At 34.8% G+C, this 27,506-nt stretch overlaps 1 protein-coding gene and 1 long non-coding RNA gene across 4 annotated transcripts in view; one reads left to right on the forward strand and one right to left on the reverse strand.

Annotated features, from left to right (window-relative positions):
* LAMA4 (laminin subunit alpha 4) overlaps positions 1–27,506 on the reverse strand; it is a 147,788-nt gene that overhangs the window by 5,750 nt on the left and 114,532 nt on the right. For all 3 annotated transcript variants that reach the window (XM_081294261.1, XM_081294260.1, XM_081294262.1), the window contains 15 exons: positions 26,739–26,910; positions 24,237–24,368; positions 22,498–22,640; positions 21,568–21,706; positions 20,973–21,110; positions 19,191–19,324; positions 17,927–18,091; positions 16,732–16,885; positions 12,062–12,249; positions 10,629–10,818; positions 9,564–9,719; positions 8,586–8,745; positions 5,175–5,305; positions 3,956–4,049; positions 3,359–3,478 (listed from right to left, as the gene is read on the reverse strand). In XM_081294261.1, the coding sequence (XP_081150387.1) occupies positions 3,359–3,478; positions 3,956–4,049; positions 5,175–5,305; positions 8,586–8,745; positions 9,564–9,719; positions 10,629–10,818; positions 12,062–12,249; positions 16,732–16,885; positions 17,927–18,091; positions 19,191–19,324; positions 20,973–21,110; positions 21,568–21,706; positions 22,498–22,640; positions 24,237–24,368; positions 26,739–26,910 (2,216 nt within the window). The remainder of the gene's footprint in view (positions 1–3,358; positions 3,479–3,955; positions 4,050–5,174; positions 5,306–8,585; positions 8,746–9,563; positions 9,720–10,628; positions 10,819–12,061; positions 12,250–16,731; positions 16,886–17,926; positions 18,092–19,190; positions 19,325–20,972; positions 21,111–21,567; positions 21,707–22,497; positions 22,641–24,236; positions 24,369–26,738; positions 26,911–27,506) is intronic.
* The window catches only part of LOC308649003, a 29,888-nt gene continuing 7,716 nt past the window's right edge, over positions 5,335–27,506 (forward strand). Inside the window, exons 1-2 of the long non-coding RNA XR_014021955.1 lie at positions 5,335–5,726; positions 10,677–10,821. This is a non-coding gene — a long non-coding RNA (uncharacterized lncRNA). The remainder of the gene's footprint in view (positions 5,727–10,676; positions 10,822–27,506) is intronic.

Consider the following 27,506-nt stretch of genomic DNA (forward strand, 5'->3'; position numbering starts at 1 on the left):
GGAAAGAAATTTTAGATTCCACACTACTTTGGGACATAATGTTAATTCATCTCATTACTCTTCATCTTCGAACTATTTTTTTGCCAAGCTCATGAAATATAATGAGAAAATAATGAATTAAAATAAATAAAATTTAATTTTCCTGAGTTCAGGGCTTAAGAACTATAAATAGGGTAGTGATAACTAGCATAGTCTTTGTGTGAGCCCAGGTGCCCTGTGGTATGCCAGGGGGACTCTCTCTCCTTATCTTAATTAGACACAGAAGAAGCCTATGTTTATTAATTGTACAGACATGGTTAAATGTGTTGGGATGATAGCAATATAATATAAAGCAATTTAGAGAGCTTAGAAGTATCACAAAATTAAAATCTATTTAGTCAAAGCTTCTTAGGTACAAACAACTATGTGAGCAGTAACAGATAAAAGATGGAAAACACTTAGAAATCAGTAACTTGGGAAAGAACATAAAATAGGTCAGCAAATTAAACATCAAGCAGCTGTAATAAATTTTCTAAGCAAAGAAGAGTTATAATGTGCAGAAGTTGTGTACTGAAAATAAATCACAGAAATAGCATTTCATATTTAGAATGATAATCATTGAGTTTTAGATTTGGAAGGGGCCTGAGAGATCAGTTCACTTTATTTGCCTCAAGATTAGTATGAAAAAAAAATATTCTTCAAGTCTGCTTTTTATATTTCATCAGAATAAAAATGAGTGAATAGGAAAGATTATAAGGAGTAGAAACATCTAATGCTTTGGCCCACATTGTAGACTGTATTTAGAACATGGGTTTTGATTCTGCCCACCTTTTCCACCCTTTGGTTCATGGAAGAAATCATGTGGAGAAAATAATTGATATAGCAATTATGGTTTGCATAATATATCACACAATTAATTGTAAGTAGTGACATAAAGGTTCCTCAGGACCCTAAGTAATTGATTGATAAGGTCAATGCATGTTTTTAAGAGGGAACATTTTCAATTTCCCATGACTATATTATAAAGAAGAATTCATAAAAGAAAAGTGAATGGTTAGATCCATGTGTGGGCTCCATTAACTTAAAAGTTTTTTCTAATTTTCAACTTTAATTTTTAAATTATCATACAATGAAGTTGACTCTTTTTGTATAGTAGTTTCATGAATTTTATTCATTATTTTTTTGGTGGTAGAAATAATGAGTCAGCAGAGTTCTGAGTGGTATGACTGACTGGGATTCCAAGAGAATTCAGGGTACATAGGGGTTTTATTAATTCCCTGGTTTCTGATGTGATTTTGATAGAATTAATATGGAATAGCTCAAAATGATATAATTAATTACATTCAGCTTAAATTATAATTGCTTTTGTTCTATGCTTGCTGGCATGTTTCCTAGATAGAATTAAAAGCTGCAATGTGGCAGTGGGCTGGTGGTTAGAACACCCTACCCTGCTAGTTCCTGTGTGTTGGCTCATTAGCTAAAATTTGTTATTATGATTTGGACAGGCTGAATTTGATGTTAGGTACATCTTGTCCACCTAGTCTGTAGAACTTAATGGAAGCAGTGTGTGATGGATGCTAGGATCAGATTGTAAAAACAAACCAACAAAAATCAAAGAGAAATATTTGTTTGAATGATGGGTAAGCACTTGGGGTACAGAGGGAAGAACAAATACTGTAACTTCCAGGATGAAAGCCTATGCTTGTTTTATCCACATCCTGGGGGCCTAGCACAGTGCTTATTAGACCCTCCATAAGGCTCTATGTTGAGTGAAGTCATGGTCCTTGGCAGCAAGGGGTGTACTGCTTAGCTTTGACAGCATTTTGTGATAATGCTACAACACTGGTATGCATACACATCCTCAGGAGATGGGCATGTGTAAATAAAAGCCCAAGCTGAATCCTAAAGGGGTCAGTAAGGAATTAGGTTGGGGGGGGGAGTGGGAGAAGCTGTTCTCTATAAAGGTACTAGAGGAAGAAAGAAAGAACAATATTTTTCAGAAACTGTAGCCCTGTGTACTTGTGTAAAAGCCTGGAGCTAAGAGAGCACCATTGAAAATTTAGGAAACTTCAAGTTCCAGAAGGTATGGGGAGATCCCAGAGGTAGGTGGAAGGTGGGGACAGATGATCAGGGATCTTGCTTGTTATGCTGAATTTGATCCTGTGGACCCTTAGGAACCTGTGAAGTATTTTAAATTACATTGTAATTTTTAGGAAGGAAGCAATACTCAGAAATATAAGGAAGGATGTGAGACATTTTTCACACTCCATCTGCATGAAGTGAAGTAGAGACCTTTGCTGAATTCCTTTCAGAACCAAAGCCAGGAACTGGACAATAGAACTAGGGAATGGCAATGGGAGGTGGGTAGGGAAGTGAAAGAAAGGAAAGGTTGCTTTGTGAGGGTCTTAAGTATTTCTTTTGATCCCTGATTTACTATCATTGTTAAAACTGACCTTTGAAATATTTGCATTACAAAGGAGAGGAGTACTTAATTACTACTATTTTGGGGACCCAAGTTGAGATGCTTTATTTGATCTATGCTTTTTCATTCTCTTGGCTGTCTTGATGTGGGTAAATCTAAGATAATCTAGTTAGGAGACTATTAAAATCTCCACCAAATTCCAGATGCAGAAATTATATATATATATATATTTTCTATTCCTCACAGCTTTCAGTCTTTTCAAGGTAGTGAAATGTGTAAAAACAACAATCACATTCAACATACGGATATGGTCCCTGCTCTAGAGGTTTAAAATGATTGTGTAGGGGGGAGTGGTATAAGTATCCTTTTATCACTGTCCTGGATTATATGCCATTCTTGGCAGAAGACAAGGTGATGCTAATGATGATGTTTATAGAATTGCAGCTGGGAACCTCTCCTAGGGAACAAGAACAACATAACTTATGGTCTGCAGCTGTTTTCACAATTTAGACTAATCCTGGATGGGGTGGGGTGGGGTACTTCACATTTTTTCCTTTTATAGAAGGGGAACAATTAATAGCAAAATTTTAATCCTCAAGGTTTTCAGATCTTAGAGCAGTATTAGAAAATGAGGGTTTTTTTTTTGGTGTTAGGGATAAAATAGAATGGTTCAATGTGTGTTTGTATATAGATAGGATATGTAAAAGGAGACAAAAAATAAGCAAATACATCAAGATGTGAGTAATATCTGTTGGCTATAACACCAGTTCTTATGTGCTTCTTGGATAAGAAATCACAATTTTCTGTTTGCTTTTCCTATTAGAGGACATAAAATCCTTTGAGTTATTAGGTGAAGTATGAAAACACATGGCTTACTTCTTAATATCATAATGAAAATCATAAGAACTTACTATTTTTTTTTGATTTGGAAACTTATTTGTTTTAAACAATGCTTACCTGGAACACCTCCAACAAACACAGGCTCCCTGTGATCAACTGGTTTTGGATTCAGGGGTCCAACCACATGGTTCACTTCAGAGTCAACATCCAGCTGAACCACATTTGAATCTCTAATAACTGAAATACAGTGAAATATTGGGCAAAGACTGGTCATAAATGGAACTAGAGTGATTAATTTTCACATGAAGAGAATAATTTATCACAACAATGACTTTTATTTATTCCAGAATAAAACCCTACACTTTCTCCTATATCAGTAAGATGTCAATATATTAAGTCTAACAATGTCTAACTGAGCAATCACTAACATTTTTCTTCAAAAGGGAAAATATTTAGGATACTCTTGTGCTACTTTTTTGCTTCATAAGTTACTCATTATGTAAACAACTCCACTATTTTGGCAGCATTTATATTTCAAATCACATGTGTATTCAATATACACATTTTAATATAATAACACTTCTCTTGGTCACGTTTAGATTATCATCCGTCGTCGTCATGCATATCACATAAATTCTGCCAGGCCACCATTTCTCAGGTGGGTGTGCAGGCTCATCTTTGTAAAGGAAACCCAGGACACCTATATTTTCTCACCTGTTATTCTGTGCCATCTGCCATCACAGAGACTCTGCTTAGGTGTCACTGAGGTAGAAAAGTCTCTGATGCCATTGTTGACTTTCACTATGACCTATAAAAGAGAGGTAACATATAATTTAGTTTAATTTCTCCTTGTCATTGTAAAACTGAATTTCTTGAAGCAATACTTTAACAAAAATCCACCCAAGGAAACAATACTCTTAACAAATATCCACATATGAGTAACTTTGCAATTTGAACACAAGGGGTCACTCTTTGGTAGGCAATAGAAATAGTTTAAACTGGGAGTGCTCCATGGAGAGACAGCAAAATAATCACAAGGGAGAAAAGATGGGAAGAGAGGAATGATAGGAAATGCAATTGAATTAATTCCTTTAATTTCTCAAGATAGAATGTGTTATACAAAGAAGTTCAAAATATTGTTGAAGATCATGGGACTTGAAGCCAGACTGCCTGACTCCCATATAACTTACTGTCTGCATTGGTTTTCTCTTTGTAAAATAAGAGTGATAATATTACCTACAGCCTAGAGATATTGGGAAGATTAAATGGGTAAATCCATATAAAGCATCCCTGACATGTAGTAAATACCATATCTGGAGATATTCTATTTTTATACGGTTTAATAAAATATACTAGAATCCAAATAAAAATCAGTTACATTAAGTTCGAGAGGCATAATATAAATATATCTTTTCCTTATTATTTATTTGAATACCTTCATAAGTAGTATTTTAGTAGTGTTTTAAGTGGTATTTAAAGGTGAAAGTGGAATTTAATTGTAACAATTAAAAATTTATAGTAACAATAATACATATGTCTAGATATATATACATGTATATTTGATGTATATTATCTGATAAACATTTATAGATATTCAGGAAGATAGATGTTTTTGTGTTGTTGATTTTGATAATTGGGTTTTTTTTGCTTTAATTTGCTGAAAAAAATGACAATTCATTGGTTAAAACTCTGTGCTGTGATTGGTGATCTTTTTTTCCTGAAACCTTTGCCGTAATTTCCTGACATTGTTCTAATCAGATGAATCCCAACATATCAATGTGAATTCTAATGTTTCCTACATTTAAATTTCATGTTACAGCTTTCGGGTTTTTATTGATTGATAAGATAAAATAATTATGTGAAATAAATCTGCTTTAGATTAGAATGCAAGGTTAAATGAGACAGACTGTTAAATTTTTCAAAAAGATGTTACCTGCCCATTTTTCATGTGGACATTTAGGTACTCCCCATTGACACTGTGGCCATGGACAAGCGTTCCAGAGTTGCTTCTGGGACGAACTTCAAATGCAATTTCAAACTTCAATCCAATGTTGAAAGACTCATCTGTGGAGAGAAATACCATAAGCCCCAAGAACAGCAAAATAAAATTTGTAACTATGGCATGATTTTATAATTATATGTTTTTGCATCTAGTTTCAAAAATTCATTGCATTTCTCAACAGGTAAGAAGAAAAGGCTATTTTCCAACACCACATAAAACTCAGGGGACTAATATAAATAACATATCACTCTTGTGGGGCATGGAGGTGGGGCCAGCACACTAAAAATACTCTATGTGCTATGGAAGTTCAGGGGAAGAGAAATGAATTCCAACTAGCAGCACCATTTACTATTTCAGGAGTGAGAAGGAGGACAGGACAATCTGGGCAGAGGAGGGAGCTTGGACCCAGCTACAGAGGATGGAACATGTGGACAGCATAGTGAAGCCCAGGGTGGCTGCCCTGTAAGGGCAGAAGCAGGCATGGTGAGTGGGGATCCACACCTGGAAGAGCTCCAATGCTCAAAGATGGAAGTTTGTTTTTATTTTGTGGTCACTTATCAAGGGAGATGACTTGACTAGATCTGTGTTTTGAAAGAATTCTTAAAGAACTAACTTGTGCCAGTGCTGCAAAGCATTTCAGAGGAGCGAATGAGAGCAGCAAAAGTATTTAGGAGCTGTTATTATGATGAACCCAAACAATTTTTATTAAGAATAACTGTGTTCACTCCAAGAGGCTCATTGAACACATGGGCATCTTAATAGTGTCTTCTTTTTTTTTTTTTTTTTTTTTGGGTACAATTTTCTTTTTTATTTTGCAATGTAGTCTGTATACATATGTACCTGTTGCCAATAATAAGATTTTGCAACTGGATGACACAAGATTTTACTTGAACAATGAAGGACAAAAATCATGATTGTAGAAGATATTTTTAAAATCTGATTTTACAGAGATCACCTTTAAACTGATTAATGATCTAAGAGATTGAAATGCAATTGTTGAGATTTTGTTGGTTAATATGAAGACAAAACTTTTCTGTACTGTATTATCTCCATAGGATTGTAATGGTATTCTAATCAATTTTCATGATTTAAAACTTTTAAATTTGTGTGTTAAATGTATTGAGTTTGGATTAAAATGTTGACCTGATTTCACATTTGAAAGTAAACTCCTCTCTGATTAAGAAGTTACCTATCTGCAACACGATGGGAGATTGATTAATCAGCAAAAATCAATTGTAGAATCCACATAAAGATTGTTGTGTGCTAACATTATGATTTTTAGCTTGAAAACTAATAATTGGAAGGATCTCTGGCCACATTGCTATTGCTTACAAAATGAGATGAAACTTAAAAACTCTGCCATCTTATTGTCTTCTCACATGAAGGCAGTAATAACTGTGGATTTCCAGGACTCTGTTTACTTATCTTCCTATCCAACAAGAAAAAAAATGCAAATGTGAAGGAAAGCTTTGGGATTTTACTTGATGAGTACTTCATTTGTCCCTCTAAATTAAGATAGCAGATTTCTGAAAGAGAAACTGCCCTCAACAATATGTTCTTTCACACCGTTGTTAATGAAGGCAATGTTGACAGTAGATGGCCAGAATGAAAACAAGTTGGTCAATAATAGTGTCTTCTTGATGTGTCTCTTTATAAATCACTTTAATAATGTTCCAGCTATTAATGTTCATGGAAAAGAACATAAATTGTGCATTTTGCTATGAATTTAAAGCTGTCTACACCTTTAGATTTCTCACTGAAATTCAGGGAAGGGCTAAGAAATGTGTACTTTAGTAGGAGTAAAGCAGGTGGGACAGGGAAGGAAAGAAAACTTAGGAGCCAGACAAGGACAGGAAAGATAAATGCTGGTTATTCTCTTGAACATTGTGGTAGTCTAAGAAAGCATACTTGCTGCATACTCTTTATTCAGGGGATGTACAGAGTACCTGAGTGCCTTGAAATAGGAGACATGTGCTTTTATATCTTCTTCTATCCTCATTCCCAGCACCTACTCTGGTATCTTCCTCACACTCAGTGATTGTTATATAGAATGTTTATGATTTTATTTATTGTGAAAACAATTATATTCCATCCTCTGGCAAGGCAACTTCCATACAGGGGGCACACAATAAAAACTGTTGAATGAATAAGCAAGAGAGTAATGACTGAGGAGAATAAAAACCCAGAAATAAGATATCTGAAGGATAGTGTCATCTACTAGTGTTGCAGGGCAGAGGGAGAAAGTGGAATTTTATTTAGTGGGAACAATGGTTCATGTTAAGAGGGAGTAGGGGAAGACTTTCAGGAGCAAGGTAACCAAGAGCCAATACAGATGAGGTCATGGAACAGCACAGGAAATTCTAAAGATGTCAAGATGGCCAGTTTTGAGAAGATTTCAGGACTGAAGAACCTGGGGAAGGTAGAGCAACAGGTAGGAATTGCATATTTGATTTAGCGTAGTGGAAGGGAACCATGGTGGTTCTTGGAAAAAGAGGTTATTTTTTTGGAGGAGTTTGCCTTATTTTAGTTTTTAAGTTTTTTGCCAGTGCTAGGGATTGAACCTTGTTTCTTGTGGTGCTAGGCAAGTGCTCTACTAATGAGTCTAGTCTAATCTCCAGCCCCAAGTTTGGCACATTAAGTTTTTACTCTGAGCCTGATGTTCCCTCTTAGCCACCTCCAGGAAAAAGCATTCCATGACTCATGTTTTCAAGTCAATTTTCTGTTGCTATAACAGAATACCTAAGATGGAATGATGTATAAAGAAAAGGGATTTATTTGACTCAGAGTTCTGGGGACTGGAAGGTTCCAGAACATAGTGGAAATGGAGAGGCAAGGGCAAGCATGCTTGTGTAGAAGGGATATGCATACAAGAGGGTGAGAGTGAGGGAGGGGAGGTGCTAGACGGTCTAACAAACCACTAGCCATAACCAATTCAGTCCCTGAAGGGTGAGAACTCACCCCATGAGAAAAGCATTAATCTTTTTTTTTTATTTTTTGGTGGCGGGTGTGTACCGGGGATTAAACTCAAGGGTACTTGGCTACTGAGCCCTATCCTCAGCCCTATTTTGTATTTTATTTAAAGACAGGGTCTCACTGAGTGGCTTAGCACCTCAGCATTGCTGAAGCTGGCTTTGAACTTGCCATTCTCCTGCCTCAGCCTCTTGAGCTGCTGCGATTACAGGTGTGCACCACTGTGCCTGGCTGAAAAGCATTAATCTTTCTTAACAACCTAACCATCTCTTAAAGGTCCCAACATCTCTCAACACTGTTCCATTGGAGATCAAGCATTAACATGAGTTTAAGTGAAGGTAAACCACATTCAAGTCACAGCATTCGTGTTACCTAGAACAACATATCCTCCTTCTGTTGAAAAATAAGTTCCTGTTTCCATTGGACCTTCAAAACAAGGGGTCACACTAAATGTCTGAGAAGCAGATGTGATGGAGGCCCCATTGAGCTGGAGATTGCTAAGACAGCCACTGAAACTGTAGACTGAGTTAATCTGAAAGAAGAAGACATTTCTTAAAATCCATTTTCTCAACACTCACAGATGCCCCATGAGAAACCAAGTAATTCCTTAATTATTTTAACTATCTGAACAATTAATAATTTTCTGGGGAGTTGCTTTTTAACTAGTTTTTCGAGACTGGAATTTTGTATTTGATAACATCAGTTTATAGGAATTATGAAAAATTTTACATTTTACAAATTTATGTTAACTAAAGTTTAGTTCTTCAATGTAGTCCTTTTATTGCTAAGCAACTTTTTAGAGATGCTATATTTTTGATTTTTAAACTATAAAAATAATGCTTATTTTCTCACTTTTCTGGGTACCCATATTCCTTACACATTTAAAAATTCCATATGTGAATGTGTTAAGAAATAAAATTATAGTTTACATAAACTATAATATAATTATAGTTTACATAATGTCCTGAAACATTTTTAAAATAATATAATGGAATATTACTATAATGGAATGACTTGCTTTCTGGTTTTGGTATCTCTTTATATTAAAAATATAGGTACTTGCTAAACAAATAAGATTTCTCATAAGATGTGATTTTCATGATAATTTGTACCTCTGGAACTTTTCATCTCACCTCTATTTTAAAATCAAGAGGTCACTCCCGACTTTGTATTGTCCTGAGGCGGACAGACTGCCTGTGGGACAATACTCACTTTGAAGTTCCAACTTCAGCAAAACTACAATTTTAGGAAAAAACTATGCTAGTTTCCTTGTGTGTGAAATGGGGACCAGGATGAAGTGACCTTCCAGTCCTAAAGGTCAATGGCTTGGCTTAGCTCCATATGGCTTACCTGGACGTTCTTTACAGCCCTTCCAGGAGCCACTCCTCCCAAATAAATGGGACCTTTGATTTTCCAGGCAGCTCCAGAAGGAGGAAGACTTTCTTCTAGGACTCGGAGACCATCAATGATTAGTTGACCACTGCTCTTTTCCCGAATAAATATCACCTGGATAGAGAGAAAGAAAATAGCATATCTTAGGTAAATCCCAAGATGGAGGAAAAGGCTGTTCCATATCTGCTCCCAACTCTGAAGTTGAAACACCATGGGAAATCTGCAGAAAGTTCATAAAAAGGTGGTCATTTCTCTGAAGGTCAGGAGTTTTATCTTTTCCTCTGTTTATTAGACTTCTGGCTATCTAGTTTTTGGAATGTCAGAAACTTCATCCTTTATTTTATTCTGTTTTGTTTTACATCATATGTCTTTATTGGGGATTGTCTCCAGTCCTTGCTTTATATATACATGGGTGTATTTTCCTGGCTCACCTTGGCTTCAGCACTTCATGTGTTAGAGGAAGTGATCTGTATATTTTCTGAGCCCTAGATAGAATGATTTAAAGCTACAGGCTTAATTTCTCAAAATTGATTATATTTAGCAGAGATCTATGTGAAGCTCTTTCCAGTTAACCAGCTCACATGGCCTCTCCTTCTCTAAAAGCTATTGTAACTAAATATAAAGCATCTTGTTCCCCCTCTGTGGCTTGACTTACAGATTTACTCACTTAGTATCTTCCACAGCTATAAAAGCCTATAAAAGACATTCAATAATAATTGTTGACATTAGAAACCTCTAGGCAGTGGGAAAAACTCAAGTAAAAAATTATTAGAAACCAAGCTTCCATTTATATTGGCTACTGAGTCTTTGGTTAAAATAATTATACTCATCCTTTGCCTGTCTTTAAAAAGTACATTTAAGAATTTTATAAGGAATTAATACATTTTTGAAATTGAACTCTGAGTGTAAAGCAGCAGAATTTTAAAAAGGTTATTTCTAGAGACCAATGGTGGAGTATCAGAGTCAATCTTTCAGACAGTGGTGTATATTTGCCATTAATGCTATTCTCTGCCTTCAACTTACATCATGCCATAATCCATCATTGTATTTCTCCTGGCTTCTAATCTTCAGTTTCTTGTGGCCAACATTAAACATGAAAACCAAGCGACCATGGGCCAAGAATAGAGTCATGAAGTCATTCTCTTCTTGATCGGAGACATAGAAAATCATACCATGGGAAGAACGAGTTTTCAGACTTATGGAAAACTGAGATCTGGTAAGTGAAAAGAAAAAGCTTACCATTTGTAAAATGAGACTATGGATAATCTTTCACTTCTAAAAGTAATGTAGCATAAGGAAGAATAAATAAGCAGCCATTCTATCTAGCCCAAGCAGCATTACTGCTGTTAGTTTTACTAATGAATATGGGTAAGTGTGGCTAGTTCAAAAATGTAAATTCTTCCTACTCCATTATATAGTAGTGATACATTTCCACATATGGAAATGTTGTCTTAGTTAAGGATCTTATTGTGTCTTTCTCTGACAATATGGTTACAACTTAGTAAAAATTCTATGTTAAAGAAGGTTATCTGTGTGGAAAAATACTAGTGATTATCAATATGCATGTAGAAATTTTTATAGAAATAATATTATTTGTGTACTATCTAAATTACATATTGAAAATTTTCCAAGTAAAAATGAATCAGTGTATATCATGCTTAAAAGCAGCCAACCCATTGTGTAGAAATGTGTATATAAAGAAAATTTTCTAGAAGTTTAGTTCCAAGTTTGTATAAGATATATTTATCAGTTGTTCTTTTACAAATAAAATAAACTTTATAACTTTATTTATAACTTCTAGTTTCATTAACTCTAAATTCTTCCTGAAGAATACAAAATACTGATTCTTTCTATTAGGTAAGTAGCAAATTAGAAGGATTTAGAGTTTTATTATTAGATGCATTCCCTGGTATAACTGATAGAAGTAGATGACATAAGAATATTTGTGTACTAAAGCTATAAAAATTGTTTTTCAATAATAGTAAATAGTTGGAGGCTTTTGGAACGCTGTGAAGAAGTGATGGGTTTGAGACAGCTGGAGGGCCATGGACATATACATGTATTTGTATTTTCAGTGTCTTTCCCAATTAACCTAGAAATTCAGGTGCATTCCCATTTACAATCTGAAGGCAATTTGTGTGGGGTAGTGAGGATGATACCAAGGTTAAATGATGAGTCATCTGAAACTTGCCCCCTTTTCCTGTCCTTGATTGTCATTTCTTTTTGATCAAACATTGCAAACTCCTGGGAGAATGCTGTTTATGTATCTTTCATTTGGGGATAATAGTCACAGAGAACATAATTTCTTGGAAAGCATGAATTACACTATTTAGAACACCCGTTGATGATAATCAGATTAAAGTGGCTCAGAAAGGAAAGATCATAGGAAAAAAGTTGATATGTGGCAAAGATGGAGCGTGAGATTAAGTTTCTGGAAGCATAGAATGTTACTTTACTTTTCACCAAAATCTCCTTTTAAATGTTCAAACTCTTGGCGGCTGTTGGCTGTCCCTCCATATTGATAGGCATGCTCTATTGCTTTAGGACGATTGGAAAGGTGACAAAGAGAGTCTCTGGGAACATTCTGCTCTATGAACTTCAGGCCAGCAGGGTCCCATGAAGGTGCATCCTTACTTTTCTCTCCCTATAAAAGTAGAGAATAAACCAAATTAAGGTATAAAAGTGATACACTAGCAGCAAAAATTAATTTGTGATGTCCTCACCATTAATATCAATAATCAAATAATAAAGTAGGCATTTTTTATGCATTTTTCATTCATGAAATAGAAGGCACCTCTCTTCTCTCCCCCTACACCATACGTAAATGGTGGCAGTAGCTGCAGCAGTAACAACAAAAACATACCATGTTAACGAACCCACATGAGTTTGTGACAGTAAAGCAGAGATAAATTGAAGCTATAGAGATAACTATAATTTAAATTAAGTGCACATCCCAAGTAATAGTGAAAATGGAAAAGTGGCAATAAAATAACGTTGAGAAAATCAACTAAAACCCTCATGTAGGCAACAATATCACCTTAACACACATTATTATTATTTACACATGCTATGTAAAAAGTTAAGATACTTAGCAACATCTTTAAAATACCTAAGAATAGTTTTGGTGATAGGATATGTGGCAAAATCTGTGACAGAATAAATACAGAACAACCTAAACATTATATTGTGCCTTTCAAATTGTACTTTTGATGTTAAAATTTAAAGTTTTAAAACTATAGGCCAATATTTAATGATTAGTCTTAATTTCTGAAGCAAAATAAAAGTAAATGTAAATAAACTCAATCATTTAATAATTTATTCACTTATTCAAGCAACCATTTATTATCAGTGGTTAAAGTGGAGAGGAAAGAACCATTGTTTTGGCATGTCTTCCATGGGTGGTACCAGTGGGAAACAGAAAAGTGAGAAATGATCCGTGTTTTTTCAAGAACTGAAAATCAATTTGGAGAAAGATAGATAATTAGCAATTGGAAAACAAGTTGGTGCCAGATATAAAGATATTAGGTGCTAGGAGTTGAGTTTTGTTTTTTAGGTGATAAGGAGGCATACAGGTTTTAAAAGCAGGGAATGGCCAGATGTGACCCACTCAGGAAGATGGCTTGCAGCAAAGGCTGGCCTGATAGGAGAGGGAATGTTTGTCATGGGGAGGACTGAAGAACACAGCAAGAAACAGGAGGAGAGACAGGGTTAGATGAGAAAAGACAATTTTATGCACATCCCCCCATCCCTAATTCCCATTGAAATGTTAGAAGAACTATTCACATAAAAATAAATCCACAGCTGTTCTGGAAATCTCAGAGGGTTTTCACCAGCAGAACAAAGTAATGTGAAATTTCTGGAAGCTGTAATGCAGATTGGAACAGAGTGATAATGAAATGCCTAATCTCATATGAGAAAAAGTTAAAACCTCCAAAAAAATTCAGTGCTCCAGCCAAATCCCAGAATTATTCTCAAAATTTTGGTATGGTGGCAGGTTAGTTAAAGGGCAGATAGCTATACCAGTGACTTTACCCTGGAACAATAGTTCCTCCAGTTGGGTTCTGCAGTGGTGGTTAGGTTGGAGAAAGGGAGATAGGCCTCATAGATTCACACATCCTAAAGAAAAGCCCATTTGGTTCCCACTTTCCCCTCTTCCCTTCCGAACATAGCCATCAGAACCCAGAAACTGACTCGCTGCTACAAAAGCAAGGTTTCTCTCTTGGATGGAAGAAATATACCCAGTTATCAATAGTTTTTGGTTCAGGCCTCACCTACATGGAATAGCCATAGTTTCAAGCCATAAATTGCAGAATGAGCTAGAGTGGGCCTACAGGGAGACTTTTCCCCCCTCTATATATCTTGAGAAATTTTTTCCATACCCTATGCTGTTTTCCAATACTAGTAGAATATATTAATGGGAAATATGTCCACCTTTGTTTCATTGAGGGGCCCAGCGTTGACATATTTTACACAGGGGCTGGAGGGTAGGGGTAAGAGTATGGGTTTGGTAGGGATTGTGGACTTCCCCCAACTCTGAGTCTTCTCTATTTTCTCTGTCTTGGTAGAGAAGATCTCACGCTTTCTCAATTAGTGCATTCACTTACCCTTGGTGAGAGTGCAACAGTGAATTAGATCCCAGGGGCTCAGCAAAGCGTGGGGTTCTGTGGACCACAGTGTCTTCACTGACTAGCTTTCCTTACTCTGCCTCAGTGTGGGAATGCATAGACCAAGTAGTATCTGTTTTTTGTCTGTAGCAAAAATGAGTAAACTCTGGTGTCTTGCTATATGGTAACCAGATACTTGTTACTTTTGTGCCTCCATGCTCTTAATACAGATCAAAAAGACAAAGACAAGTTATAACTGATTACTTCAAATACAAAGATTACATTTAAAAGTTATATGTGTGGGGGTTATTAGTAAATCCCAATGACATTTACTTAACCAGAATAATTTTTTTCTCCAAGGGCCTGTTAGATATAATCCTACTTGTACCAAGTTCAGTTTAGCAAGATTTTTTTTTTTTTTTTTTTGGTGGGGGAGAGGTTTGTGTGTGAGATACTAGTTAAGCTAGTTGAGCTATTGAAGAAAAAGAGGGATATGGTGCTATCTTATATAAACCAAGATAAGACATAGCAGGATCCCACCGGGTGCCAGAAGCAGGAATTGGAAAGCTAAAAAGCACCAGAGCATTCCTTTTTTGGAGGTTTCTGTTATATCAGCTTTGTCTCTCAGGGTGTCTGCTTTCATTATTCTTTCTCAGCAGGACAACTTCTCATTCTTTCTAGAAAGCAGCTTGCTTTATCTGTGCATGATTAACATACAGTTCTCAGGGCTTTCTATTCAATCACCAGCTCAAGCTAGGCTCTCTAGGTTCTAAGATTCCAAGGAACAGAATCTCAAGTCCAGCTTAGTTCACATGATCTCCACTGGTTCAATCATCTAAATCCAGGGAGGTGATAGGACTTACCCTGTGGGTAAAGAATCAGTTCTTGGAGAAGACACTAGCTGGCTAGATACTCCTTAAGGATGTCCATTGCACTACATAAAATACTCATTATTACATTACAAACTAAATGAGAAATTGTTTCCCCAATTAAATTTGAAATATACAAACTATGAAAAAATGTAAGTCTAGAACATAGTTGGTAAGACATATATTCTCAAGTATCCATGGGGAATAACAAATCGGTGTTAGCTTTTTGGAAAGTAATTTGCTAGATCTAGTAATTCTACCTCCTGGAATCTATCCTAAATACTTATTCAGCAGTATACTCAAGGATTTATGTCTAAGAATGTTCACTTATAAAAGTAGGGAACTGATAACAGCTGAAAGCCTATTAGTGGTTAAATGAATTATAACAATGCATAAAATGGAATATTAGATAATGATTGCAAAAATAAATTATTATAATACCAATCCTTTAATCCTTGGAAAAAAATTAAACCAGAGGCCACACGTTTTTCTTAGTAGCTATTAAAACTACATCTAGCAAGCTTCACGTAGCTACATTAAGTGTGGTAGCTATATTCTTCACTAAGGAGAAAAGAACAAATAGAAAAGGGCAAAGGATATTAGTAGTGCTGGTAGGAGGCAGGAGGCCTGCTGTGGTAACAAATAGGTGGTCAAGAGTTAAGTGATCCAAGAAGTTGGAGGAAGAATGGTCTAGGTAGAAAGAAACCTTGAATAAAGATCCTAAGGTGGAAGTGCAGGTGGCCTACTTTAGTAATAGTAAAAATGCTGGTGTGGGCAGAAGAGCGAATGAGGTGGGCAAGTGGGAAGAGAGGGACTCAGAGAGGGAAAGGGGTATGGATCACACTGGGCCTCTTATGAATTGCAGGGACTTGGGCTTTTACTCTGAATTCGGAGGAGTGACATGATATGGTTTATAGTTATAAGGGTTTGGGTGTCATGTTGAGAGTAGACCCTCAGGAAACAATGCAGAAGTGAGGGAATCTATTCCGAGACTATGACAGTAATTCAGATGAGAGATGATAATGGCTTGGGCCAGAATGGGAGCCTTGACACCTGAGTGCAATGTTAAAATTAGACCATTACTGGAAGAATGAGAAGGGATTAGGATTTCATTTGTAATGAAGGTAAATAACACACACACTAAACGAATGAGAAAGAATAGTAATCAGAGAATAGAATTTTAAAACTTAAGATTTTGATGAGGGAACAGGTCTGGATGATGTCATAGATCACTTGCACATAAATGGTTGAAGTAAATGTCAAGAGGGAGGGGAAACAGGGTAAAAATCACAGACTTTAATAATTTCCATGATTGTGACAAAGTTTGAGATAATTATATGAAAGCAAATGATACTAGAGAATAGTAGTACTAAACAATAAATATGATTTACGCAAATTAATAACAGAACAATTTTAACCATTGCATTGAAAAGTAGTTGGAGGTAAGAGTAAACAGGTGATTGGACATGTTTCTTTGAGAACAAGAATGGAGGCGACAAAGCTAGTAAACTGGAATATCTGATACTGCAAGAATTCTATCTTTCATATGTACATAGTTGCAAATTAGAGTAAATTCTATAAAGCAATCATGTCTAGAGTTGCATGCATGGAATATGAGGGCAGGTGGAAAATCTGCACAGCAGTATCTTTTACCTTCTTATTCTGGCTTGTTTTAGGCTTTGAGGAATTTTTTCCTTTTTTGTGAAGTAGAAACAATGGTGAAGACTCAATGGGACACTCATAAAGAGAAGTGTGAACCTTTTCAGAATACCGCTGGAAATCTTCAACCTCCACATCTCTGTCCAACCTGTATTTGTAAGGGAGGAAAAAATAACTTTAAAAACATTGTTCAGAATTATATGATGAAAGCTATGACAGTCAAAGAACTCTGACAATTCAAAAAGTTTTTTTTTTTTTTTGCATGTGGGATGGGTCCTTACCTGTCACTATCTTAACAAGAATCCTTGAAATTATCATTTGAGCAATTAATTATCAACCATGTACCTGGCACCACACTTTCTGACAAATGAACGTTATTTCCCTCATCACACTCTGGACAACTGGGTCTACTTCTGTGTTTCTTTGTCTGCACTAAAGTCTCCCTTGCTTGTTTTTGCACTTGAGGAACTTTTATTGTCTTTGTTAAGATTAATGGCTTTTTAAAAAGTCATGCATTAAATCAAGACTTTATTAAACTTTGAACAAGGATTTTGGCATATTAGTCTATAGTACACCATCAATAATAAGTGCAAAATAATTACATCTAATATTTATAGGCTGTTGTGTAATAGGTGCTGTGCATGGTGCTTTATGTGTATTATTTCATTTATTCTGTAGAACAAGTCTACCAAATAAGTACTATTACTATCTGCATCTTGTAGGTACAGAAATGAAGGTTTACTTAGCCACAGTAATACAAATATAATAGGGGGAAAAAACCCTACACACGAATCCAAGTATGTCATTTGTTCAAAAACATATGAGCTTTTAATTACAGCCATCTAGTGCCTCTGATCAATTTCACACTTCTCAACTTTAATTATGTAAATATTTTCACTACTATCTTGATCTTTTAAAATCAACTGTATAGATTTATTGGTAATAATTTTTTTTTAGTTTCTCAAGGCTTGCTTTATTTTAGAGCTGGTTTGTTGGAAAGCTACACAGAGTGTGCTGTTTTTGGAGTCCATGAAATAGTTCATGCCATATAAACCAATCCTATATCATAGCAAAAGATATAGTATCTAAGCCCTCTGAGCTGCTCCTATTTTTATTAAGTTCCTTGTTAACCATAAAAGAAACTCATTCTCTTTGGCTTGAATAAAACTAGGTAATAAAAATATTATACCTGGTAAAGTAGGCATTACTTATACAGCCAGTGAAGTTAGCATACTGGGGACTGATGGGTGAGCCACCGAAGTAAAACTTCTTTTCACCTGCTTGAATTTGTTCTGCTTTCCCATTGGAAGAATTATTATTTACAATTCTGTTTTTATCTACTATGAGTTCGTATCTGCAAAATAAAAAGCTTTTTTACATACTGAGCAGTTACCATTTTACCTTGAGTTTCTCTCTAGTTAAATAAGCAGGTTTTCTTATGGAACTGAAATGTAACATCTGATTAATGAAAAAACAAAGAGTTTCCAGGTTCTTCAAGAGGCCCAGGATAAAATAGTTGAATAGTTCTATATGCAACCCCTGCCCCCAAAACCATTGGAATTTAAACTCCTAGAGCAAGAAGGTCAAACAACTAATCATTTGTATTATTTCTTGGGTGGAGAAAAAAACAAAAAACACATGCCTCACGGTGATCACTTAATCACAGTTGTGGGAGATCATTTTGATTGCAAAGTACATTGGGTGGTTTTGTCTTTATTGGAAATGGAGTCTAGAAAATGCCTACTAATATTTGCTTTGATGGGTGGACATCAAAAACCAGAAGTGGACATAGATGAGCATCAAACTACAACAGAGGTTTATTTCCTATTTTCTTATTATGAAAAAGAAAATACAGGATCATGCAATTTAATGCAAAGCCAGAACTTTTAAAATGTGGCCACAAATGTAGCATCCTTAATTGGTCAGTTTAAAATTCATTTTTTTCTCTTGTTTTTTTAATTGATTTTAAAAAAATGACAGTGGAAATGCATTATAATTCTTATTACACACATATACCACAATTTTTCATAACTCTGTTTGTATATAAAGTATGTTGACATCCAATTCATACATGTACTTTGGATAATGATGTCTATCACATTCCACCATCCTTATTAAACCAGACCAGTATTTGCTGAGTTCCTTCTATGTGCAACAACACATTACAATCCATTCAGTACATAGTGTGGGTAGGCACTGCCCTCAAGAAGATTGTAACCGTTCATTTTATTGGGAAAAATCCTTTAAGTAACTTGATGATGATTTATTTGGCATGTCTTAAAAAGTATTAGCATTTTTTTAAAAAAGAAAAATAACACAAATCTGTTCCTTTCACATTTTTTTAAACAGTAGAAAAGCAATAGAATAATCTATTATTCACAGTGGCATTTGACAGAATCATGTCTTACAAATAAAGACACATGGTGGGAAGAACAGTAGGTGAGGAGCTATACCTTCCGGGTGAGACAGAGGTTATGATGAAGTGGGACAGCCCATCATTGTACTGCTTATTTGCCGACTGAACCTTGATGCCCTTGACATTCATGGTGACAGTACCATTATCCAGCGAAATGGAAAACACATCTGACTGAAATGCAAGCACAGGTTTTAAGTAGGGAGTGCAGGGACCTAAAAAATGGGCACAGTTTAAACATTTATTTAAGAGTACTGCTTAAAGGAATAAACAGTGTATAGGCAATTTCTTGCCCAGCAATTTCAATGAATAACAACAAAAACCCCACTTTTGCTTGTATTGGTGTTGCTTACAAAATTAGACATGTCTCAATGGAAAAAAGATACTTCTACATTTTGAGCTGAAAATGTTGGTGATTTTGTTATTCTGAGAGTTGTCCTAGTCATCTTCCTATCCCAGGCATTTCTACTCTATCATCAGTCTCATTTAATTTCTTTCAAAAAGGCAATATTTGAATCTCCTTGAGGATGTAGCTAGAAGACTAGGTAAGATTTAAGTTACTAGTTTGGCTTTTTAAATGTTTCACTTTTTTTTTTAACTTATAGAGGCAGAAGAGAAATTTCAAAAAGCAGAAGTTACTTCTTTTTCTGAATTTGCTTATTGCTTGTCTTAAAATATTGGCAGATAATAATCCTGCTTGTCTTTCCTTATATGGGCACCAACTTCTGTCAACCCTCAGTGCACAGTTTCCTTGAGTTCTATTCAAAACAAACTACTTTTTGTGAATTAAAAAACCCTGCTTTTTAACTAATCAGGGTAATCTGAGGCAGCTTTGGGCACAGAAGTCCAAAATACTTTGGAAAAATTCTCACAGATGCTACCTACTTAAATTAAATTGAATGTGAATGTGATGGATATAAAGTTGCTTTCAAAAATTCTGATGGGGAGCATTAGTATATATACTAGTGTGACAGCTCTTTGAGATACATCAGTAGGATCTTAGGGTCACCAAACCTATACATATTTTAGTTTTATTCTTGAAATAACATCTTTATAAGCTAAGCTCAAGCATATTAAGAAAAATTCAAGAACAACGAAGTCTATATGTTCTTTTCTATTTACAGATTAAATCACAGATATGTTTCTTCATAATATAGAGAGGTTCTTACCATTTCCTTTTTGAGCCATGAATGCTTTTGGGAATTTGGTTATACATATGGAGTTCTTCATAAAATAATGTTTTAAAGACAGACTATTCAGGAAGAAAGGAAATCAACTATATTTAAATAGTATTCAAAAATTTAAAGCAATAGATCTGTATGGTAACATATATATGTACACACTCCTTGATTAAGGCATTAAATAATAGGATCTAGTAGAAGACCTAATTACTTCTAAAATTGGAAGTAGCCATGAACAAAAATTATATTTGCAAATATCTATCACAATTGTAATGTGAAATAAAATTATTTGTGATTTCTTTTAATGACAAAATCACAGGTACTGCTAACACTATTGTGGCTTGTTGCCATGTTTATATTTGAAGAATGATAAATTTTAGCTACAGAAAATAAAGATATATTTTTTACCATCCATATCCATGTTCACAGACTCCTTAAATTCTCTTCTAAGCAATGGGTCTGTGAGTCTCAGGTTAAGAACTCCTGATGTACAAAACACATAATATTTTACAGTGTCTGAAATGTGACATTCTGCATGTGTAAATCAAAATATGAATAGAAACTCACTTTTAATAAAAATTCATTCATAGTTAAAACACTTAAGCACAAAGAAGTTTCCTAAGGGAACAACAAATACTTACCCCCGAAGTATAATAGAACAGTAATCCATTTGGTTGTAATGTTCGGAAATTAAAACCTCCTTCAAAGCCATCAAAGAAAGATATTTTCTGAACTGAAGCAATGAAACTCTGTCCATTGAAATATGCTCTACGAGATATCTGTGTGCCAACAAAAGTGAATATAATAATTTATAATTGTAAATGCTTATTATGTCAATTTCTCATATAGAAAGGGCCTTACTCACTAGTTTCTATATAGTAGTTCAGGGTTTAACTTATGGTTTGTGGTGGCATTCAGGCATGCCAGTGTTCCCTCTGTATTCTTTTAAGGGATGTGGTTTCTGTTAGAAATTTCTTCACTTTCCTTCACCCTGAGCGATTAGTGATGCTCAAGCAGACTGTCTGGGCTTCAGATGCCCCACCCACAAAAACCTAAAGCAACTGCACAAGTCACAGAGGAGCTTCACAGCCTTTCTAGCTTAATGGTTCTTCTTTCTGCTGGTGGCAGAAAGAAACTCAAGATGTACCTAGGATCTCAGAAAAGCTAAAAGGGCTTTTACAGCTTCTGAGATTCTGTGTCTATTTATTTCAAAGCTTTTGACCAAATGGTACTTACAAGAGAGTCTTCTGGGCATCCATAACCAACTCCTAGGGTTTCAGTCTGCTCTAGTAAATTGAAATCTTTCTTTTGGAACTGGAAACCCTTCATACATCCCCTGAAATTGATATCTAAGGGAAGGTGTGCCCTTAGGGTCCTGGAAAAGAAAAGGAATCTTCACTGATATGGTGATAATAGTTACATTACCCTGCACACATAGGCTATGCAATTTGAGTTTATTTATAGTTATTTGTAATGGCTTTATAATCATTCATGTTCTCAAGCTTTCTTTGACAAGAACACAGCAATGTCTAATCTTTGCCTATTGAGGAGTTTTATTTTGACTCAAGACAACTTGTTTACACCTTTATAGTTTTCAAAATCCATTAGTTTACATTATCACATACAGATTATGTAATACACACACACACACACACACACACACATAGTGCCCTCTCAGTTTTATAGTCTCTGATTCTATTAATTGACTATAGTAAGGTTGAATTTTTGAATACACTAGAATAATATTTCAGTATACATAACTCACAACCCCTTGGATAACCTGAAGATAAGTATTGCAGATACTATTAGAGCATTCAAAATCAATTAAGTTTAAACCAAAAATAATTGAACACAATGCTTTTTCATCTTTACACAATATACATGTTTTGCTCTTGTCAAAAGAAATATTCCATTATATTATATTCTAAGAGCAATGCAATAATTTAAATAACCTATAAGTTACATCTATGAGATGCTAACTTAGGGAGGTTATAAGAATGGGCTGCAGAGGACCTGCAGGTATATGAATGTGTGCCTGCACCTAGTAATGCATGTAAAGGTAGCAGGTAGGGATGCTTACACCTGTTACTGAACCTCTTCTGGATATTGAATACACACCAGTATATCATTAGAAACAAACAACTATTTAACTAAAGAAAAAATTACCTGGATTGTAATATTTCTGGGGGAGCCCCTCCAATGAATATATCTGTAAAGGGTATTTTCATCTTTTCATTGTCCATGCTCTTGACATGTCGTCTGTCAACTACCAAAATCATTTTCTTGTCATTATGGTAAATGATTGAGATCTGGGAGAAACAATACAGGAAGTCTTGATCAATTAATTAGCAGCATTTTGAAGACTTCTGTATATTATAATTATGCTGGCTGTAACAGCTGGTCTTCCTTGTCCTTATGCTTGTTTGTTTACACAATAGGTAATAGGTTTTCCTTTCTTACTCAGATACAAAAACACTTTTATAATCAGCAGTTCACATTTCCTTTGGAAGGATGCCTATGTGAAGAGGGATTGGACCTAAGCAAAATTTTGCCATGAGACTTATTTTCTCCTGTCCCTTCTGAAGGGATTTGGGAAAGGACTATAGCAGGTGCCTTCTTCTTCTTAAAAAACAAAACAAAACAAAACAAAACAAAACAAAAACAGCTTTATTGAGGTATAATTGATAAACAAAGAACCACACATAATTAATTCAGTGAATTTTGCACATAAGTGAACACCCATCAGAGTATTATCATAAGCAAGGTCATAAGCATAGCCAACACTTCCCAAAGTTGTGCTCCCCCCAATTTTATTTTTCTGTGTGTATATGTGTGTGTGTATGAAGCACACTTAACATGAGGTCTACCTTCTTAATTTTTTTTGAGGTACTGGTACAGGGTTTCATGCATGGTAGGCAAGGGCTCTACCACTGAGCTATACCCCCAACAACAAATTTTGAGTTATTGTTAACTATAGGTCCTATGTTAGCAGATTTCTAGAACTTAGTCATCTAACACAACTAAAACTTTGTACCTATTGAACAGTTCCTCATTTTCCCTACTGTCCAGTCTCTAGTGACTATTTGCATTCTCAAGTGAGTGTGTTCTAGATTTGAGACTGCACTTTGACAGGTGTCATTTTTTTGGGACACATTGAGCTATTCTAATGAATAGGCAAAAATCCTAGTCAGAGAAATAGTTAAAATCTTCTTTTATTGGGATCCATCCTTATGAAGACTATGGACTTTGAACTAAAAAAGGAAATATAACTTCTTGTCCTCCCCTCAATTTTGGTTCAAATTAAAAGATATATTATGTTTTATATCTGCATCATTAAATTGTATATTTAAAGTTCTTGTTAACAAAAATAGATGAAGTACATTTTTAGTAAACTGTAATTGTGGTTCAAGACCCAAGAACATTATTTTTAGGTTCTCAGTTAAGGAAAACTAGTATTTTCTAAAATCTAGATAATTGGCTAAAAAATGAAATTCTATGTTTATTTAACTACTTTTTACATTTAGTGGGGCTCAAAGTTTAAGTAAAAAAATGGCTTTGTATCTATATTCTAGCATGTTCAACAAATGGATAGAACTCTATAGGTGCTCTATTGTAATTAAGTTATTTAAGATTAACCAGGAGTCTTTTGGTCAGTGAAATAATCAAAAGGAATATTTTGGTGACTCTTTTATTAGAAATATTGATATGACAAGAACAGCCAGTCATTTAAAAGCAAATATTTCCCCAGGTTTGAGTAGATGAGGGCTCTTCAGTCACTCTTTAGATGTGAAGTTTCACTTTAATTACTGTCTTACCTGTCTCATTTGACCATTTGATTAGATCAATAGCTCTAGATACAAAAACCCAGACCCAAACTAAAGCCACCCAAACTACAACTACAGTACCTCATGGTATTTTGCATCATTAATTTGGGCTTTCTTCAATGTGTCTTCAAGATGCACAGGACCAGTGCTGAATCCAAAGTCATAGAACACATGTAGGTAACCATTGCGCATTTCCAAGCTGAAAAACATGCTCTGTAGAGAGAAAAAAGTTGTAAGATGGGATCATCTGTTATCATCAAAGTGCAGTCAGATTTAGCTGAGTTTGAGATGTAACATTAAATTTTTTAGTATTGACATTATTGAATTTGAAGGGTCTCATAAAATTCTTATTATGAAATAAAAATAATACCTACTTCCCCATTAGATATTTATTTCTCATGCTAATATACAAAGTGTTAGTATTTACACACAATTTAAAATAACAATCTTCTTTCATTTTTTATTCTACTTTAAAAATTAATGAATGAAGCTTTAAGTCTATATCATTGATCTTTAAAAAATTTCCAAATAGTAGAATATAAATATACTATGATTATTCAACTGCCTTGTCTTTTGAAAGCTGTAACAGGTTAAAAGATGCAGCTGCATTCATTTTAAGATGAAAATTTGTAATACTGAAAAATAATTTCAAGTTATGTTGAAAAGAATCCTCCTTGCCAAATATCAATTAATAATGATAAAAGGCAAATAAGGCTATTTCTGTATTATTTTGACTCACTGGATTTATGTAAATAAATATGGAATTATTATACACCTGGACCACATGATGTTGAAGAACCAAATTAATTCTGTAACACTCAAGTAATTTAGTGGTCATGTTTGTTTGTTTCAGAGAATAGTTTATACATAAAAGAATTCAGTGAATTTGAAAGTAAAGTATTGTGGTAAATTGCCATTCTATGGAAAGTGATCTCCTGAGTGGAGTTTGAGTATTCCTGATAGTGTGGAAAACAATCCATTGGGGTTTAGGAAGAAAACATTTCAACTTCTATTTATACTAATTTTAAAAATTAAAATTCAGAAATAAACAAATCCTTGATATTTAATGCATGAATTATTCGTCTTGGACCCTCATTTCATTTATTTTACCAGACTTACATAGGATTCATGTGGTCTATAAGGCTTCTCAGGGAAAGTTCCATACTTGAAGTGTTCAAGGTGGCCTCTCACCCACTTCTAGCCTATTATAATTTATTGCAGTTTATCTGTTCCTAGTTACATGGATTTGTGGGTGATAAGACTTAAATAATAGAATATTTAAAATATTTTGGGACACATAGATGTTTGCTTATTACTTCCTGTAAACTACTAAAAATGCTGCTACATTTAAAGGGTTACATATTTTTTGTTATAAAAAGAAATATGCTAAATTTGAACTTTGTGATGACAAATGTCCCTCAGTAGTATGAAACCTAGTTATTTTTAAAAAAATAAACACACTTGATTTGTCACACCAAGGCAAGGGTATTATTTATGAAGAAAGTTATGATGTGGAAAGATGGCTTTTAAAAAAGATGTTTCATAATTTTTCTGTTGATGATTTTGTTGATAAAATAACTTAAGCATTTCTTTCTATAAAATACTCTCATGTCTGTACTATTAAAACATTGGTGTGGAGAAATTTCAAATCTGTTTAAAAATCTTTTGGATGAAGATTTTCAATGGCTTTGAATTCTTTCATTAAACTTTGAAAAATGATACAATATATGATTAACTAGCAAGAACTGACATAAGGAAAAAGAAAATGTTCCAGCCAAATTTCAAAGATTACCTTTGTCATTTGGTGCACGAGATTGAAAAACTGCATATGATTTAGTAGGCATAGCTAGCGATACGTGTCTCACATTTTTTATTTTTGTGGGGTATTTTATCTAGCTATGACAGCCAATAAAACAGTATTGAAATAAACTGACTTTTGAATCACTATATCACAAAGAATTCAACAAGAGTCTAAAAAATATTTAGCATACTTAATTATATCATTTTCACTAACGTTGCTATTAAAATAATCTTTAGTGAGAGCAAAAGTGTCTTGGTATCATTAGTAAAAATATTAATTTAATTTTATTGTTATTTTAAATATTTTACCCATTTTTATTTAATATTTTATCTTTATATAGTTTGTTGGTTGTTTTTAATTACTACTTTGAAATGTTTCATGACATCTGTATATAGTACATCTATATCATTATAAAGGGTACAAACACACATATATATGTATATAAAGCTGTCAAGGTTTTTAAAAAAAGCCAATTGAAATATATGATTTGGAAATTTTAGAAGACCATTGTGAAATTTTTGCATAGCTATGACATTTTAGATCTTGGTGCTGATTTTTCTGTATTTTTAAAATACAGAAAATGGGCATATGTAATATATACTCAAAAGTGTAGCCTAGAGAAATACATTCCAGGTGTGCTGTCATACTTCCCTGAAAAAAAAAGTATGATTTTCGTTTTTTAACTAGAAATTTGGTTTGTGGCATGGCACACTCAACCTGGGAAGGTTCCTGGAAACATGAACTGCAGAGAGCAAAGGAAATAAAGAAGTTATTTTACTCACTCCATTGACCATCAGGAGCACAAGGCCATTGTCAGCTGGTGTTCGGACTTCTATATCAAAGCGAGTCACCTGGCCAAACTTTCCTCTCCTTGTAATGTCCCTCACCACAGCATAACTAGAGCCATCGAAGAAGTAACTGGCAGCCCGACTCTGAGTGAAGGCCAGTTTATCTCTGAAATGGAAGTTCAGGGTTGGATGAACATTATAGTTTAGTTGGGCTTTTCAGGTGAGACCCTTTGAACCCATTCTCAGAGCATCTTCTGTGGACATTTTAAATGAAGTTCTGTTGTCCACATGGAAAAGTACTCATAATGTTATGGTTTGGACATGAGGTGTCTCCCAAAAGCTCATGTATGAGACAATGCAAGAAGGTTCAGAAAAGAAATGATTGGATTACGAGAGCCTTGACCCAATCAGTCAATTAATCACCGGATGTGATTAAATGAGTGGTAACCGAAGGCAGGTGGGATGGGGCTGGTGAAGGTGTGGCATTGGGGACTTGGCTTTGGGGCATATACTTGTATTTGGTAAGTGGTGTCTCTCTCTCTGCTTCTTGATCATCATGTGAACTGCTTCCTTCTGCCATATTCTTCTGCCATGATGTCCTGTCTCACCCTGAGCCCCAAGGAATGAAGCTGGCTGTCAGTGGACCAAGACCTCTGAAACTATGAGCCCCTATATAAACTTTTCCTCTTCTACAGGTTGTTCTGGTCAGGTCCTTTAGTCAGAGCAGCATAAAAGCTGACTACAACAAGTAAGCTAATTGTT

Source organism: Spermophilus citellus (genome assembly GCF_964194105.1).
Source record: "Spermophilus citellus genome assembly, chromosome: 5".
Taxonomy (NCBI): Eukaryota; Metazoa; Chordata; class Mammalia; order Rodentia; family Sciuridae; genus Spermophilus; species Spermophilus citellus.